We start from the raw sequence: 17,941 nt of genomic DNA on the forward strand, positions 1-17,941 counted from the left end.
AAGGCTTTCATCCCATTCATATATTTACCCAGGTTCTCATCCCCTCTGAAGGGGCTTGGGGAGGGGAAAGAGGGGAGATAGAGAATGACCTGGAAGGCATGGAGACAGGGCGTGCTAGAGGGGGAAATGTTCAGGACTGGGAGGCATGTGGCATTGCTATTTAAAATTCACATAGGGACTTCCCTCTACGCTCGCACTGCAAGGGGCACGGGTTCGATCCCCGGGCGGGGAACTAAGATCCCACAGGCTGAGCGGTGCAGCCCAAAGATAAAAAAATAAAGACAATTCACAGAACTGGGTGTTGAGAGACCTGAGGTGTCATTTTAGAAGTAGGGAAACGGAAGTTCAAAGAGTGGAAATGACTCATCCAAAATCACTTTGTTAGCGACCAAGTGAGGAACTTTAACCCATGTCTCTCAATCTCTAGGTCAGTTTTATTTCTATCTCTTAACACATGTGATTTCTACTATAAAATGTTTTAAATGATAAAAAAATGCAGAGATCATTGCTATCACTTAATTGATGGCGTGTATTTTTTTTAAAGATATAAAATGTTACACAGTTCTCTTGCCAGTGTTTTATTTCTATGACATGGCAACGGACATGGTAAGGCCTTAAAAAAAAAAAGAAAAAATTCCTCTTTATGAATCCTCTTGGCAGAGCCAGTAGGTAGCTGATTGATAAGTAGAAAAACTGATGGGTCAAATCGAGCATGACACTGCTTCTCCCCCGAGACCTCCTCCGGCTGGAAGCGGCAGGGGGAGGGCAGAGGTAGGGGGGAGTGAGGCGGCAGGATGAATCTGGCCTAACCTGGTGGTCTAAGAGATGAGGCCGGGGGTGGGGGCTGGCCCCTCATTGCTGAGCTTCGCTCAAGGGCCCCGAGAAACTAACTCCTGTGGGTATGGAGGGCCCAGCACATCCCTGGTGCCTGTCTCCCTCAAACAGGGCTAGAAGCCACCCGTGCCATCTGAGTTCTGAGGAGAAAAAGTGTGGAGAGAGTGGCCAGGGATGGAGAAGAAGGGCAGGTGAGAAGCTCGTCTTGACAGACAGACTTACCGACCTCCTCCAGTGAGGGCTCAGCTCTGGGAGGGGAAGCTGGGCCATTTGATGTCCAGCCATTTTAGGGTGACCCAGCATTTCATGGGGATGGCATGAAATAGGTCTTTCCAAACCAGTGAGATTCAATGACACAGAGATCCTTGGCCTGGCACTAAAACAATAGTAGCTAAAACTTACCTGACCTTTTATTTTTTTAAATTAATTTCTTTATTGGCCTCTCCTGGCCTAAGTTACCTCCTCTGATAAGTGATAACAGCTGGCTCGGGGACAGAACTGTCCTGTCCTGCAGAGCCAATGGATTTGTCTTGTATGTGAAGTTCTTAAGTCGACGTCCAGACCAAGGAGAGCTCCAGCCAACGTGATCCCTGACCCCGCAGTGGGTCATGTCGGTTTCCCCATCAGGACGGAGGGAGGGGGCAGGAGGCCAGACCTTCCACCAGCTCAGCCCAGAAAAGCTTGTCAACAACCATCACCCGACCTCGAAGCTGAGAGTGCTTGAGGAACAAGAAGGAATGTGAAAAAAAAAAAGGAACGTGCGCGAAGCTGCTTTCTGCCTGGATGTTGGGTCAGTGCGGGAGATGCTACCTCTGGATACAGTCCTGAGGATTGGGACTCTGCTCCTTAATTTTGGGGGCTCAGAGCTGAGGGGAACTGCTGAGGGGGTAGAGAAGCAGGCATCCGGGAGCAGAGCCTTCTGTGGGTGATGGGGGGAAGAAGCAAGTCCTGGTCTGTGTGCTCTCTCTGTACAAAATAAAGGCTAGGGCAGTCGGCAGAGGACGGCTGCAGACCTGGACGCTGGTGTGGATGCGTCAGGGTGTGTCCAGCCGCCCTGGGGACAGTGGGTGTGCGTACAAGCCGTGGCTGGTAGTTAGGGGCTGGTGTTAATTTTGACCCTCCTGGGGGGAGCCATGTTCTTCCTGTCCTCTCGCGGCCCCTCTACATCACTGTGCTATTGCTACTGCTTGCAGCCTGTGAGCAAGCCTACAGCCGCATCTGTCACAGCCTGGCCCACCTGGGAGCCTTGGCCCTGCCCCGTAGGTAAGGGTATTTTGAGGTCAGGAGGAGATTATTAGGTAGGAGAATACAAAGGCCCAAGAGTTGTACTGCCTCATTTCTTCACCGCTCGGATAAGAGATGCTGCTATTAAAGGGCCGTGATGAATGGGATTCCATGAGAGGATGGCAGGGTACGAGGTTCATGGTCTGCGAGGATGCTGATAAGAGACGAAATCCACTTGTCCAAGAGAGGTCGCAGAAGACGAAGGTAGCATTAGTGCTGAGCCTTCTGCCATGAGGGGGCCTCTGCTACTCCCGTTTTCCATTTGTTGCCTCAGGGATGATTGTGTGACCCTCAGAGACACAGTGAAATGATGCAAAGTGATAGCCGTCTCGGACGGGTCAGTCTGGGTCACTCTCTTTAGATTTATGGAGGATTAGACACACGGAGGCACCTCCTTACACCATGGCTGAGGCCCAGGAAGAGAGGGCGTCAACGCAACACAAAACACTGCACTGCCACTCATCCCCTCCCCTGTAAGACCTGCTCTCAGGAGGAACTATCAAGATGATGCAAGTTAATTGCCCTGGGGCAGGATAACCCTCAAGAGGAAGGCATTCTGCAGCTGAGGCTGACCTTCCATAGCCCTTCCATACTTGTTATGTTGCCTGATACTCACTACGCCCTGTGATGAAGAGGAGCTGGCTCGGTTTTTCAACCTGGAGTTGGAAGGAAAATGCCATTTCGTCTCTGACTGTGCAGCTGTAAGGATGTGATTCTGAGCTGCCCGTGGCTGCGTACTCGGCCATGGTTTCTGCCAGCCCAAGAGAATGAAGCTGACCAGGTAGGGAGAAACGGAAATGAGAGGTGGATGGGGAGAAGCCGGATGAGCCCTAGTCCCTGCTTTTAGCCAGCTTCACCATAAGCCTTCCTGCCACTCAGCTCTGAGGGTCAAGAAATTGCCTTGACTGTTTTGCTCATGCCGGTGTGCGTTAGGTTCCTGTCACTTACAACCTAGAGAGTCACAGGTAACCACTGGTTTAAGTAACTCCATTTTCCCCAAGATGAAGTTGAAGCCAGCAGAGATCAAGAAACTTGTCCTCCGTGGCTGAGCTGGTCAGTGGCAGAGCTAAGCCAGAATCCAGTCAATTTAACTACATCGATGCTCAAAGCAGTCTTCAACTCAGGCACAGTTTGGGAACCTCTGCCATGAGTCAAGAACAGTCAATGTGAAGGACCAATCAGATTAGTTTCCCTTCAGGATGTTTGAACAAGAGTCCGGAGAGAAACTGAAAAGGAAGGCAGAGTTGCAAGCTAATCTAGTGATATTTGCTTTACCAGCCCTTTAGAGTTAGTATTCCACACCCAGACAGTATTTTAGATACCCAAGTTCACTGCACAGTCGTAAACAGGATCAGTGGGTTTATATTCAGACTCTAACTTACGAGCTCTATGACCTTGGGTAATTCCCTCACTTTTCCTGGTTTCCTCTGTGTTACAATAATACTTCCGCATATGACTAATAAATGAACCAGTATATATGGAGGACATCTATGCCCTGGAAAGCACCCCGCAGATCTTGTAGCCACAAGCATCACAAGGTCATAATTATGCTATGAATGTTTGTCGCACTGAAACCATGGCCAACAGCTGGTGTCTATGGAGCCCTTAATCCTTGGATTCACTTTCTCCTTCTGTCCATTCCCAACTGTCAACATCCAAACCGGAAGGTAAAGGGGTTGACCTGAAAAAGAAATCTGAAGCACTGCTGGAAGCAAAGGTTTTGGGTGGAGGCCCAAGGAATTTGGGAAATTCCCTTTTTCCCCATAGTGGGAAACTGGAGGCAAGGGTGTCCCCTGGTGGGCAGTTTAAGTGCTGCACTCAGAGGCGGAGGGTTACTCCATTGGCGCTGTTGTCTCCAACACAAATGTTCTTGGGTTACTTGTCATATTTTATGTAATGTGTTGATTACATAGAGGGCTGATTCTGGATGCAGATGTCCCTCACAGAGAGCAGGGCCCCATGGGAATATCTGTGATCTTTTCCATCCCAAACATCTGAATGGGCTCCTCAGGCCAGACCTTTTCCCTCCTATGACTCTCTCTGAGGTTGGGATGGAAATGTCGGTATCAGAAAGAAGCACAGCCAGTCAGAGAGCGTGTGTTGGAGACTCCATCACTAGCGAATATAGCTGTAGGTTTAGGTATTTAGATAACAGTAAGAAGCAGCAGCCTGTAATGTGTATGAGACGGCAGCCGAACATAATGGAAAGTAAATGAACTTTGGAGGCTCAATTTTTACCTCTATCTTTAGTGATGGTGATTTTGGATAAGTTTCTTAAACACCCCCAGCCTCAGTTTCCTAAGTTGGGAGCTTGTTGGATTCCTTGGACCCTAGACTTTAGAGAGTGATTATGGCAATTACGTGATATAATGCCAAACACTGAGCACTTAGTTTGGGCTTAATAAGCGTTTGTTATTTTTCTCTGCGCACTGACCAGGCACACCTTGAACCCTGTCTCCCACTGATCCTCCGGTGCTTCCACGCAGCTACCCCATTATTCAGATATTCACGGAGCACTCCTTACTTGCCCGCGTTGCCATGTCTCGGCAAGAAAGTGGAAGGAGGGAGGGGTAAAAGGAAAACTGACAAGAATTGTTGAGGGGATGGAGCAACTGGAACTTTTAAACACTACTAGTGGAAATGTAAGTTCATACAACTACTCTGGATAAACAGTAGAATCTACCAAACCTGGCCACGTGCATACCTCATGACCCAGAATTTCCACCTCTGGCACATACTCAGCAGAAATGTGCTCATGTATTCACCAAAAGACAGGCACAAGAATGTTCACGACAGCACTAATTATAATAACCCCAAACTGGAAACAGCCCAAATGCCCATCCACAGTAGAACAGATAAATCCATTGTGGTGTAATCAGACCATGGAAAACTCAACCAGCAATAGCCATGAACAAACTGCAGTTATCCACAACAACATGAAGGCATCTCATAAACATAATCTTGAGTGAAGGAAACCAGACAAAAGAATACACACCATGTGATTCCATTTCAGGAAAAGTCAAAAACAGGCAAAATTAGTCAATGGCGTTTGAAGTCAAGCTAGTGGTTTCCTCTGGGGTAAGTGACAGTAAGGGGGTGCATAAAAGAGCTTTGGGGGAACGTTAATGTTCTGTTTCATCATCTGGGTGCTGATTATATGGGAAATTCACTTTGTGAACTGGGCGTACGTGTAGTATTCCTGCACTTTTCCCTATACATGTTATATTTCGATATGTCTGGTTAAAGAATGTGGTCTGTGTTTTGAAAGTGTCTTCATCAAGGAGTAGACAAGATTTCTTAAAAAAAATCCTATAGCAGCATGAGAAATGGCCTGGAGAGAAAAGAGCGGAGGCAGGGAGACCAGTGAGAAGGCAATTGCACATGATGAAGCGAGAGATGATGACTTGAGCTTAGATAGTAGTGGTGGAAACACAAAATAGGCAGGTAGGGGAGAGGAGAGAGTGAAATAGGACAATGGAGTGTCATCCTGGGTCACCAGAGAGGGAATATGGAAAGTGGAGCAGGTTTGGCAGGAGGAAGGTGGAGAGAGGTGGGTTTGGTTTTCGATTGAGGTGTCTGGGAAACATTTAAATGGAGATGTCCAGGGAACAATGGGCAGTTTGGAGCTGGAATTCAGGACGGAGGGTGGAGCTGGAGCTGCAGGTGTGGGATTTGGGAGTTACTTGCATAGAAATGGTAGTTAAGCCTTTGGAGTAGATGATACCAGCTGGGGAGAGGGCGGACGAGTTGAACGCCACGACCATGGACATGTCCAGACTATCGCCTTCAATGTTGCCTCAGAGAGTCCTTGGCTCCCATGCATTTTATGATCCGCAGTCCTCTCCACATCCCTCTGTGTAGATTCCCCATCCTTCCCCTCCACGTATCCAAATTTATTCATCCTTCTGAGGGGCTTGTCTCAAGCTCCTTCTCTTTGATCGTCCCTTCCTAGATTACCTTGGTTTGATTTATTTCTCCTCTAAACATTTACTGTATTTGTATCAGCCAAACTTCTAATTACCTGCTTGTGTCCTCTGTGAGTTAAGATATGCATTCAGTTGCTATAACAAAGGTCAAAATAACAGTGACTTAAACAAGATAAATGTTTCTTTTTCTCTCATATATTAGATGGAGTGTAAGCAGACCCAAACTGATAAGGTGATTTCATAGTGCTGGGGACCTAGGCTTCCTCCATCTTGTTGCTCTGTCAAAATCTAAGATAGCTGCTACTGCTCCCAACATTTCATCTGTCTTCCAGCCAGGAGCAGGAAGAGAAAGGAAGTGGAGGGAAGGTCCCTTCTGTTTAAGGCTATGTCCCGGAAATTGCACACATCACTTCTCCTTATATTCCTTTAGCCAGAACTTAGTTACTTGGCCACCCTTAGCTGCAAAGGACTCTGGGAAATATACCTTTAGCTGGAAGGTTGTGTGCTTAACGCTGGGGTGGTTCTATTATTAAAGAAGAAAGCGAGAGGGACTTCCCTCGTGGCGCAGTGGTTAAGAATCTGCCTGCCAATGCAGGGGACATGGGCTCATTTCCTGGTCCGGGAAGATCCCACATGCTGTGGAGCAACTAAGCCTGTGCGCCACAACTACTGAGCCTGCGCTCTAGAGCCTGCACTCTAGAGCCCGCGAGCCACACACAGCTGCTGAGCCCGCGTGCCGCAACTACTGAAGCCCGCGCACCTAGAGCCCATGCTCCGCAACATGAGAAACCACCGCAATGAGAAGCCCGCGCATCGCAATGAAGAGTAGCCCCCGCTAGTCGCAACTAGAGGAAGCCCACGTACAGCAACGAAGACCCAAGGCAGCCAAAAATAAATAAATAAATTTTTTAAAAAACAAATCTTTACCAAAAAAAGAAGAAGAAGAAGAAGAAGAAAGGGAGAAACAGATATTGGATGATATCCAGAAGCCTCTACAGCGTGTTCAATGAACTGAAGGATTTATATGTTTATAATGCACCTTTTCTAGTTTTTCCTATAGCTATTTGGCTGTATAGGTACTTGTCTTACCCACAGTTTTATAATCTTGAAGATAAGGACTCTGTCTTATGCATCCTTGAGTCCCTCTGATCTTATATTTTAAAAAAATGATACTAGTTTTATGTTCCCCCACAGTGTTGAACCTAATGTTCCTTAATACTTGCTAATTAAAGTTAAGTTGACCTACAGGAGAATGGCTAGAAGAATAAAACAGGAATTCTTGTCACCATGGTCATAACCCCTGGCTGACAGAAATTCTTAGGGCCCCTGGTGTCAGGGCTTAGGTGACCCCTGCCAGGAGCCAGATCCCTATCCACATATAGGAGGACTTTCTTCCAGAGGGTTCTGACTACCAAGGAGCCAAGTCAGAGCCCAGGTCTTCAATGCAGACTTTGTGAGGCCATGCAGGAAAGCCAGAGAGCAACCATTCACTCATTTGTTCCATCAGCACACAGTATTGAGCCCCTTCTTCATGACAGGCGCAAGGTGTGTTGGAAACACATCGGGGTCTGAGGCAGACATGAGGCTGATTGTTTAGAGGGTACAACAGATATGGAGAGTAAATGCATTGTGATGGGGAGGTTTAAGATGCTCCAGGAGCAGGTCCTGGGAGACCTGACCCACAGGGAAGGTCCAGGGGAGGCACCAGAGGGCCCAGAGAAGGACAGGAATCAGGAGCCATCAAAAGAAAAGTTCACCTTTGGCTCACTGAAGTCGTAACTTCGGATTCCAATTTCCCGGGCCCTAGGGTTTCAGGCTATTAAGCTGGGCTGGTTACAGGAGGAAGCAGGAGCCACTGAAGCATGGATGGGAAGGAAGCAGGTGTGACTTGGGACCAGCTTATGAGGACAGCCCTATGGGACTAAGTCAGAAAGCACTCTGAGGTCTGTGGCCTGGCTGCCGGCATATCTGCTTTTCCTACAGTGGAATCTGCACTGTGTCACTAAGACCACATCCTTCTCTCAGGTTGAGGGTAGGGGGACTTACCGGAGTCTAAACAGAGCGAAAGGAAGGCGGAGGGACTTCCCACGGAGCTCTCTCCCCAGGTGGGGGGAGCTGGAACCGAGAGGAAACAGCTCAGCGCTGAATTCTCTCCAGTTCAGGAGCTGGCCACTGAAAGCATGAATCAACTTCTCTGGGGGCACAGAGTCAGAGGAAAATGTAGACAAAAATGGGCTGGGGGGGTGCAAAAGCCAGAGCACTGCAATACTCTGTTTGCTCATAAGTGCCTGAAAATGCAGTTATAGCTCTCCCACCACCTCCACTCTGGCCTCTTGCTTCCCCTCTGGATGCTTTCCAAAAGGCTCCCATCCCTCATGCACTTTTCTCTCAGGAAATGAAGAAAACAGTATCACTCAACAGTCACCTGATTTGTGTAAGGACTTGAACTCTTTGTTGAGTATTCAGTGGAAGTAACCCAGGACTAAGGGGCAGAGGGTCTGGGGTCTAGTCCCGGTTCTGTCACTAACTTACAGTGTGGCTGCCACCTTTCTAGCCCTTGGACTCTTCCTCGGCAAATGGGAACAGTAATATGCTCTGCCTCAGATGGAGGTGGTGAGTACACAATGAAATCATACAAAAGTTAAAAGGCTGCTGTTATATAAACAGAAATCTGTCAGAGGATGGATCCTTGCTCTGCAACGCAGAATAGCTCCTAGAAGCCGGGACCAGCTCCAGCTAGAGAATACAGCAGCCGCAGTCATACCTGTGAGAAAGGTACCACTACCAGAATTCTGTGTTATGGCACCCAGCTGGCTGCATTTTCTGTACTTACATACATTGAAGTACATGCATTCAGTGGGACACAATGTAACAATGAGAAGAGCAAACTTAAGCTCCACCCAACCTCATGGATAAATCTCACAACCATAAAGTTGAAAAAAGGAAGCAAGTCACTAAAGAATGCATGCACTATGATTCTATTTATGCAGCATCTACAATCAGACAAAATTAAACCACGCTGTTGAAGGAGGTGTCCATATGGGTAAATCCACAAAGAGAAACCTATGAATTATTATCACAGAAGTCAGAATAGCTGGTATCTCCTTTGGGGAAGGAGGGAAGGGGTTTACACATTTGGAGGGGTTGGGGAGAAGGGCTGCTGGGGAGCTGGCACTCCCTGTTTCTTGCCTTGAGAGGGGTTACATCTGTGTTCACTTTACAGTTATTAAACTGTGCTGGTGGTTAGACATGTATGTTTTACGTAGTCTTCTGGATATATAATCTATCCTAGAATGAAAACATAGTAAAGGCATCTGAAATCAACAGGGAGCCATCCCAAATTAGAATAATAGCCTCAGAGATGCACTTGCTCAATTTTATAAATAAAGAGGCTGAAGCCCAGAGAGGTTACAGGTCTTGCTGAAGGTCACATAGTGTGTCACTAGTGGAACTGGCCTAGAATGAAGGCCAACAACTCTTAACTCGGATCCTCCACCACCTTCCATCTCTCCAAAGAGGCCTCTATGTTGAATGGAGCAGGTTGGGGGCACAGCTGTTATGCCCGGGAGTTCCCTTGTTTTGTGAAAAAGGGAAAAGGCAAGTCATCGGGCTGATATAACGAAGAGCTGGTATAAACCCTGAAGATTGTAAACACTTTACAAATGGAATTTTAAAAATATGTCCCTTTAATGTTCTCTCTTGATAATGACGAAATTACAAACAGTAAATACCAGAAATCTCTGGCCACCCTGAGGTCTATGGTTTGACTTGTGTTCCATCTGATTTGCAGATAGTATCGAATGAAGCTGGCTTGAAGGGACGGGGTGGGGGAGGACGGAGGACGGGGAGCCAGGAAGTCTGCAATTTTATTGACTTATCCACCTGGCCTAGGTGAGACCCTAGCCCTGGGACAGTCAGGAAAGGAACCTCTGCTATCTCTCTGAGAGCTTTTTTGTTTTGTTTAGAGGTCAATTACTTCCCATTTGGGAAACTTGTGAACATTAAGAGGTGACTGGAGTGACGGGACTGAACGAGGCAGATAAGAGGCTGATTGCTTACAGAGGCTGATTGCTTACAGAGCGGCTCCCTGGTGAAAGCCCTGCCTTGGATAAGCTGTGGTTGGTAAGACACACAAAAAGGGACAGCTTTCAGTGCGAAGGAGAGATTACAGGACGGAAGATGGGCAGCTGGGGGTGGGCTTGATGATCTGGGAGAGGGATGTGTTTTAAAGTGATCCTGACAGGATCACTTAAAGTGGGGAGTTGGGAGAAGAGAGTTTTCCTTTACTCTCCTTTCCTTTTGGAAAGAAATCTCCTTGGTGTCCTGGGAATCTCAAACTTCCACAGGCTCATTTGAAGAAAAAGCCACATGGGTTGCACACGGACAAGGTTTTGTTATAGGTTTTGCTTGTTCGTTTAGGTCAGCAACTATGGATGCTACAGCAATCTGGACAGCAAAACAGAAAATGTCCCAGGTCAATGGAACATCTTGGGTATACGGGAAAGCAACACCCACTCCTGCCTCCCAAAGCCCCTCAGCCAATTGACTGCAGTTTACAAAGTCCCAGAAGCTAGCCATGAACTGTATCTCAAACTACTAGAAAATATGACTCTAGCTTTGGCATGTGCCCATATACTCTTCTCCTTTCCTAAGTGCTAGACCTTGCCTGGACCCTCTCCCAGTAAGTAGTGTCATTCCCACCCTAATCACCAGGCTTAATCCACCTCCTCGAAGCTTCACCTTCTTAATCCACCTTCTCTAAGCATCCCAGCTCACTGGCTTTTCATTCTTTTTATAAAGCTTATTGTGTGTCTGACTTGACATGCAGCATATACCACCTTGTATTTTCAGATACTTTCTCGTATTAGTCTCTGGTATCCAATTAGATAATACATTCCTTCAGGGCGCCAGCCAAATCTTATTTTCTCTTGTGTCCCATGTTCAGCGATGACTGAGATATTGATGATTGAGCTAAGCCCCTGTCCCCTTCACTCCCAGGCTTGGGAGTCATGGCTCAGTCAATGACTGAGCTCCACAGTCATTGCTCTCCCTCATGGGCTTTTCCATGTGGCAAAAAGCATGGAGGGAGCTCAGGAGACAAGGTCTATTCATAACAACACTGCTGTACACCTGAAACTAACACAGTATTGTAAATCAACTACACTCCAAAAAAAAAAAAAAAAAAGAGCAACACGTGTCTGGTAACCACTCCTTGGGTTGCAAGAGTGTGGGAGGGTGAAGAGAAGAGCATTTATTAATTTTCTACTCTGCGCCAAGTATCAATACTTTGCTACATCCATACAATGATGACCTACATTTCTAGGTAAGAACTTTGCCCAAAGGAGAACAAAAGATTTTTTTAAATCAACCTATAGTAGTTTAGAATCTGATCTCGGGAAAATTTAATACAACTCACTGAACAACTGAGGGCCAGACAGATGGTTAGGCAGTGTCAGCATTAAACTTAAACTCAACTGTCATGAATCTAAGGCCAGTGTCCACAGGTAATTTTTCCTCTTGTAAGGACTACCACCCCCCGGCAAAGTGAAAGAAGTATGATATCACCGTGTGATAATTTTCTCATGAGGGAGATTTTAACTGTAATCTCTATTTTTTTTTAAAACTTAGCCTAATTGACCAAGGAATATTTATTGAGATTTCTTAATTTAAAATATACATTTTTATCCCAGGGATGCAAGACTAACTATAATTGAAAAACACTGCAGGGTGTTTCTAAATACACTTTTATTAACAGATATTTATGGAGAAATAAAAGAGAAAAGGGATGAAACCAAAAAGGAGAGAAAATATAAGGAAATGGTAGTAAGGAGAAATGTGAATACTTACCATTGTTTTTAACTTAAACTTTAAAAGATGTAAGCTGTCAATTGTCAGGCAACGTTTACATAGGACCAAGCAGTCCCTGTTTCCCACGTTGGCAAAAAAACAACCAGGGCAGATGCAGAAATGAGAAAATGCAGGGCCAGTACAATTTAATTAAAATTAGAATTTATTAAATAATAGAATTGAACTTTTGACAAGTTAGTGGTCCAGGGGATGAAGAAGCAGAGTTTTTCATTGTCTAAAAAATGATATCCAAGGAAAAAGAAAAGAGCCTGATTTTTCTACAAGTACCTGCCAAAGACAACTGTCTTATTTGATTCCCATGTTCCCATTAACAAAATGAGTTTGTTCTCAGTCTTCAGTTTGCATGATTTCAGACATATTTGTGCCTGGGGGAATTGTAACTGTCCCTAAAATTCAGGCTTCCTGCCTATCCTGTTAGGACTTATGGGCAAGTGGGAGCCTCCTTTTCTGATGGGGAATTTACAAACCTACGACCTTCTGAAAGAAAACCTACTGGGGCTGGTAGGGAAGGAGATGGAGAGAGGTAACCTCTCCAGAGCTGAATCCAAGTTTTGTCTCTCTAGGGAATTCTCTATGTACTGAAGACTTAGAACTTCTGAGTTTCATTTTTCCTTTAATTTGAAGTTGTTTAGCAGAAACCGAGAGGTGGATAGATTCTAATGGCCTACACACAAGGCAAACACACATTAATATATTTAGTCTATTTACTCAAGAGGCTGAGCTGTATACAGGAGATAAAATGCACTCACAGTGAGGGAAGAACTAGAGTGTGGTGGATATCTTCTGGAGAACAATTGTGCCTCCAGAAAAAAAGCGCTCTTCTGGATACTGAGCCCCAGGGAGTGCAGCCCGTGGAAGGGGTGGGGGGCGCAGATTAACCCCTGCAGGAGGACCTGGCTCGCACAAGTCTTCCTGACCTCCTGGTCCTCCTCTTCTAGGCTCTTCAACCCCCTCCCCTGGCTCATCTCTTTTTCTCCTTCTTTCCCCACCTGTTGCCTTTAATCGGGGGATCGAGGCCCTCCAGTGCACCCCCATCACCTCCCCATTCCCTGGGGCTGCTGCACACAAGTTAAGGAGCCTCTCAGCCCCTGTATTTGAGGCCTGAAGAGTCATCTGCCTCAGAACTACTACTCTGACGTCCGAAACTGCCAGCCGCCCTTGGCTTTCCTCCCTCCTAGTGCTGCTTCGTGGGCGGCTGGCGGAGGCCCCGCGTTGCGTCTCTTGGGAGAAGAACGCCCCCAGGGCCTTCAGCTGGATGGCTAGTCGAAGGCAATTCCTAGTCCCAGGGATCGCTCGGGAGAGAAGTGCCATCGGGTGGCCTATTTCCTCCACGGCGGCGCCCCCTCATCCAGGCCTCGATCGGTTAGCGGAGAGGCGGGGCCGAGCATCTGTTCAGGGTGGCGCATCCGAGCCAAGACGCCTCACCAGGCCCTGACCCCCTGAAGCGTGGCGGGCAGATGGCCCTGCGGGCTGGCCCTCGGTCCCCCCCCGCTGAAGCCAGAGCTGGCCTGGGGTGCGGGGGGCGCGGGGCCCGGGGGCGCGCCGGCGTAGCCGCCGCCGTAGGGAGCGCTGTAGGCAGCGCCGGCGTAGCCGCCGAAACAGGAATAGGGCGCCGCGGCCGCGCCATAGGGGCCGGGGAAGGCGGGCGTGCGGGGGCCCAGGCAGGGTTTACCATCCCGCACCAGCACGGGCACCGCCACCCGGCGCGGCGCTAGCGGGTGGCCCGCCAGTTCCAGGGACTTGTCCTGGCGCTGTCTCTTGCACTTATAGCGCCGGTTCTGGAACCAGATCTTGACCTGCGTCGACGTGAGCTGCAACGCGCTGGCCAGGTGCTCGCGTTCCGGCGCCGACAGGTACCGCTGCTGCTTGAAGCGCCGCTCCAGAGCCAGCACCTGCGCCTGCGAGAAGAGCACGCGCGGCTTCCGCCGGGGCCGCCCTTTGGGATGCTCCGAGCCATCCCCGCGCGCGCCGCCGCCGCCGCCGCTGTCACCCACGTCGCACTCCTGCACTCGGGTCCCGTCGCAGGGGGGCGAGGCTGCGCTGAGGCCGGAGTCTAAAAAGCACAGGAAGGAACACCGTCAGCGCCAGCCTAAGGCTCACCCGAGAGATTCTTAGACTGTTTTCAAGGGACTCCCCTCCTCTCCTAGTAGCCTTCACTTCAGGTCCCCGTCTCTCCCTTCTGCTGACCCCTCACCCCGTCCCAAAGCTTGTTCCTTTGCCCCAAGCTCTGTCGCTTTTGCAGCTGCTGGAACATAATGCAAATTGTGACACTCAGTGGTACCCGGTGTACAGTCGTTTCCCCAAAGGTAGACTCTTGATCCAGAGCCTAAGCTTCATTTTCTTCTTAGAATGTCTGTATCTGGGCTGTTCTCTGTGATTGCAATTCTAAAGTGTGGGCGAGTTTGGGGAAACGTTTGCTGCGAGCCTATTAGATAGAGACTGACTTTAGATTGCTCTTGGTGGGGAAAGAGAGAGACAGAGGCAGAGAGAGAGAGAACCAAAACTCGGTGACATGCTTGCCCGGGGGCTCCCGTCTGCCTGGCTATCCGTTGTGGCCCGGGGCGCACCGCAAGGTACTTGGTTTCTAGCGCAGGCGCCAGGGTCTCCAGTGCCTCCCACCTTCACCTCATCTTTGCTCACATCCTTGTCTCTTTGGACATCAGATGCTCCACTGGCACCAGGAACCCTTCCCATCTTTCTTGGACGCGATGCTCTGTAATCCAAATTAACAACATAAAATAAACAAAAACTGTTTTCTGGCTGCTGATTCTTGGCTCGGAAACTGAGGTTCTCTTTGCGGGATATGTAAAGTTGAGATCCACATTTGGCTTTTTAAAAAGCGTCCTCTTTCTCCTTTGGGGTCTCCCGGGAGAGCGGGTGGCGTTGGCTTCTCCCTGATTTCCTCTTCGGATCGGGCAGCGCCCTCGAAGATAACCCCTGGGCGACTGTGCCCGGGGCCCTCCAAGACGCAGACTTTCCTTCCCTTCTTCCCACATCTCCTGATTTGGCAAAGCTCTGTTTTTTATCCAAGGGTAGGTAGGAAGGAAATGCTGAGATTTCGTGGAGATTCACGCCAGGAGAACACCGGGAACGTGAAAGGATCCATGCTCTTGGCCAGGCGGAGCAGGAGGCCCCTAATTAGAGCCGGTGCTGCTTGGAATCCGACTCCAAATCCACAACCGCGCTGGCACAGTCTCCTGGGGCAAGGGGCTGTTTGGTATTTCAGACTGAGGAAATAAGACCTTCCTTCGGAGAAGCCTGTGCTCAGACAAACTTAGGACATCTCTCCCGGCAAAGAGGAAAGATATTGACGAGGGTTTGCTTTCTTAGCAAATCAGAAAGTAACAGCTGGCCTTCAGTGACTCTGTGGAAAAAGCAGGACCCCGTTTGGGAGTCGCTGACCACGCAGGCCGAGGGGCTGCAGGCCACTCCGTGCCTTCCCGGTCACAGTTCGGAGCCCCTCTCACCCTGCGTCCCTGAAAGCAAGTTGAGGACGGAGGAGGCGCGCAGAATCCCCCCAGGGAAGATCCCTTCCACGCGCGATCGGTGGCTGCCGTGGCCCCTAGGCTTAGTTCCTGGAGCCGGGCGCCGGCCCCTTCTCGGCGTCAACCGCAGCCGCAGAACAGCGGGCTGCCCCGGGCGCGCCCGCGGAGGAGGAAAGCCCTGCGGCTGTCTTCAGCTGCCAGGTGACAGCAATGGTCGGAGGAGCGTGACCCCTTTTTCGGCAAAGCCGAAGTGAACGGCGAGCTGTCTGAGCAGCGCTGGGAGAGATTAAGGTGTAGGGTCCGCTGCAGAAAATTCACAGGTTTCTTTGGGAACACAGCAAAGTGTACTGTTCCCCAGGCTCCTGGAGTAGGTGAATAACCAGCCTGAAAGTCGACGAATACCTCTGAACCAGCATCTTAATTTTCTTCATGTGGTTAGTTTGAGGCTCGAATGGAGTGTCCTTGGCACAGCCTGGCCGAGGAGGCTTGACCTGCGGGGCGCCTCTCGGGAGCCCCCAGACCGGCATGGAGGCTGCGGACCAAGCCGCAGAGGTTTGGCAAGAGGAGGAGTAGCCTTTTCATCCCCCCAAATGTCGAGCCTCTCCCGCCGAAACTTCCCGGCTGGCAGGAGCCGACCCATCACCACCCCCCACCCCCACCCCAGCCACCTCTTCCCTTCCTGCCGCTGGACGCAGATGCCTTGGCCTCTCCGCCAGCGCACAAGGTTGCGCCTTCGGAGACCAGGCGCTGAGACTCCGCTGGAGTTGTTCGTCTCCCAGAACAGCTAAGACGCAAGCTGCCCTTACCGTGCTCCAGGCAGAGGAGCGACTGGACTGGCCAGGCCACTCGGCAAGCCCCAAGGAAAGGCTGGGCTGGGACTGACCCCAGAGCCTGCGGAGTTTCCACTCCCAAAGCGCCCGGCTGCTTTGATGGCTACACTTTCGGCAGACGGTTTAGCGTATAGAGGGTGGGAGATGGCCGGGAAAGCTGGTGGTGATGGAGCACAGCTAAGATACTATAGAGGGCTTTGCTGTAAGAAAGAGAAGCTGGAGTTTCTGGGAACTGTGGCTGTGGGTCGGTGGGGAGGGGGGGGGGGAATGTGTCTGTGGAAATCAGAGGACTGGCTGTGGAAATAGTGAACCCCCAAGATTCAGGACCTCATTTTCGTTAGGATGTCTGGAGGAGATGTTAGAGGGGGCTGAGAGTCCTGTCTTTCGGACTCTTCATGTGAAGGAAAACGGGGCTAGCCCTCGGAGCTGGGAAGACCAGGAGATGCGTGGCCCCCCACGAGCCGATTGGTAATGATCCACCCCACCTCTTGGTCTCCCTGTAGGAGCCAAGACCCGAGGGCGTACTCACGTGGCTCGCCCACCGGTTCAGCGTCCATCTCTGTGACTGTCTCACAGGGACCTTCGGGAGACTCCGAGCCTTCCTGCCTTCTGTCGCCGTCGCCGCTACCGGTTCTGGGAACCTCCGACCTTCGCTGTTCTGGGACCGGTAGCAGGTACTGAGAGCTTTCCGGGCTCCTCCATGCACCCCGGAGTTGCAAGGCCTCCGGGCCGATCTGTTCACGCTCCAGCCTCAGGATGTCATTGACCGAAAAGGGAGTGGAGGTGACAGGGTTCAGTAACATCCTGAAGGAGGAGGGGGCGGGGCTGGGGGGGCGTCCCCGGTCCCCACAGAGCGCAGCGCGCTGAGCTTTCCGTTTTGTCGCTGCAGACTCCGCAGACCCAAGGTCTACGATAGACACCCAGCGTCCCGTACTGCGCCTTCCTCTGGGCCATCCCTGCCAGCCGATTGACCGGGCCGGGTGACGAAACCGCGGACCCCCATTGGTTCCCGCAGAACCCACGTGTTAACGCAGCATCTCCCCCCGCCCCAGTCCTTTCTTCTCTCGCCCTTCGAATTCCTCTCTAACCCCCAGCCACCTTCCGAAAGGTTTGGGTTCTCGAAAGCAAGGAAAACGGGAGAGAGCGTGCGCACGGCTCGTATCTCGGTGAATACAGTACAAACGGGAGCTTCCCAGGTCAACCCTGGGTCCCTCGGGACTCTCCTAGAGGGTGTGCGGGGATGGGGGTGGAACCCTTGCTCGGCAACCCTAGTTGGTCCCTCCGGCCTAGCCTTAGCTCAACTGTCCAACGCCTGGCGGAAGAAAACTCAGGTGGAGACCGCTGGGCGCCCGCGGGATTGGAGCTGCACGCGTTGAGTGTAAGTGCGCGCACGGCAAGGGCCAGGAGGCTGAGAGCTCCTTCCAGGGAGCAGAGGCTGGACCGCAGAGGAGCGAGTCTGGACCCTCCACGGCCTAGACTGAGGTGGAAATGTCTCACTGAGAGCCGAGTCCGCATGTAGGGAGCTGAGATCCGCCACTTCCCAGGAGGGACATCTCAGCCCTGGAGCGAAGAAAGGACTTGGGAGCTATATTGGGGGAGCCCGTGACCTCTTTATAGGCTCGTGAGTGGGTAAGGAGGAGAAAGGTAATAGTCCCCGCCGGGATGTAGGGGCCAGACAGGTGCTCAATCTTGCCCTTCACGACCCCAGGGTCCT

At 50.3% G+C, this 17,941-nt stretch overlaps 1 protein-coding gene across 1 annotated transcript; it reads right to left on the bottom strand.

Annotated features, from left to right (window-relative positions):
• Nucleotides 1-13,333: 13,333 nt before the first annotated feature.
• On the bottom strand, nt 13,334-17,030 carry NKX2-6 (NK2 homeobox 6). The gene is made up of 2 exons (XM_007100550.1): nt 16,757-17,030; nt 13,334-13,965 (listed from the first exon to the last, which is right to left on the bottom strand). Exons 1-2 carry the CDS (start codon nt 17,028-17,030, stop codon nt 13,334-13,336), a joined length of 906 nt encoding a protein of 301 aa, XP_007100612.1.
• Nucleotides 17,031-17,941: the final 911 nt, after the last annotated feature.

Source organism: Physeter macrocephalus, chromosome 9 (genome assembly GCF_002837175.3).
Source record: "Physeter macrocephalus isolate SW-GA chromosome 9, ASM283717v5, whole genome shotgun sequence".
In the NCBI taxonomy this organism is placed as follows: Eukaryota; Metazoa; Chordata; class Mammalia; order Artiodactyla; family Physeteridae; genus Physeter; species Physeter macrocephalus.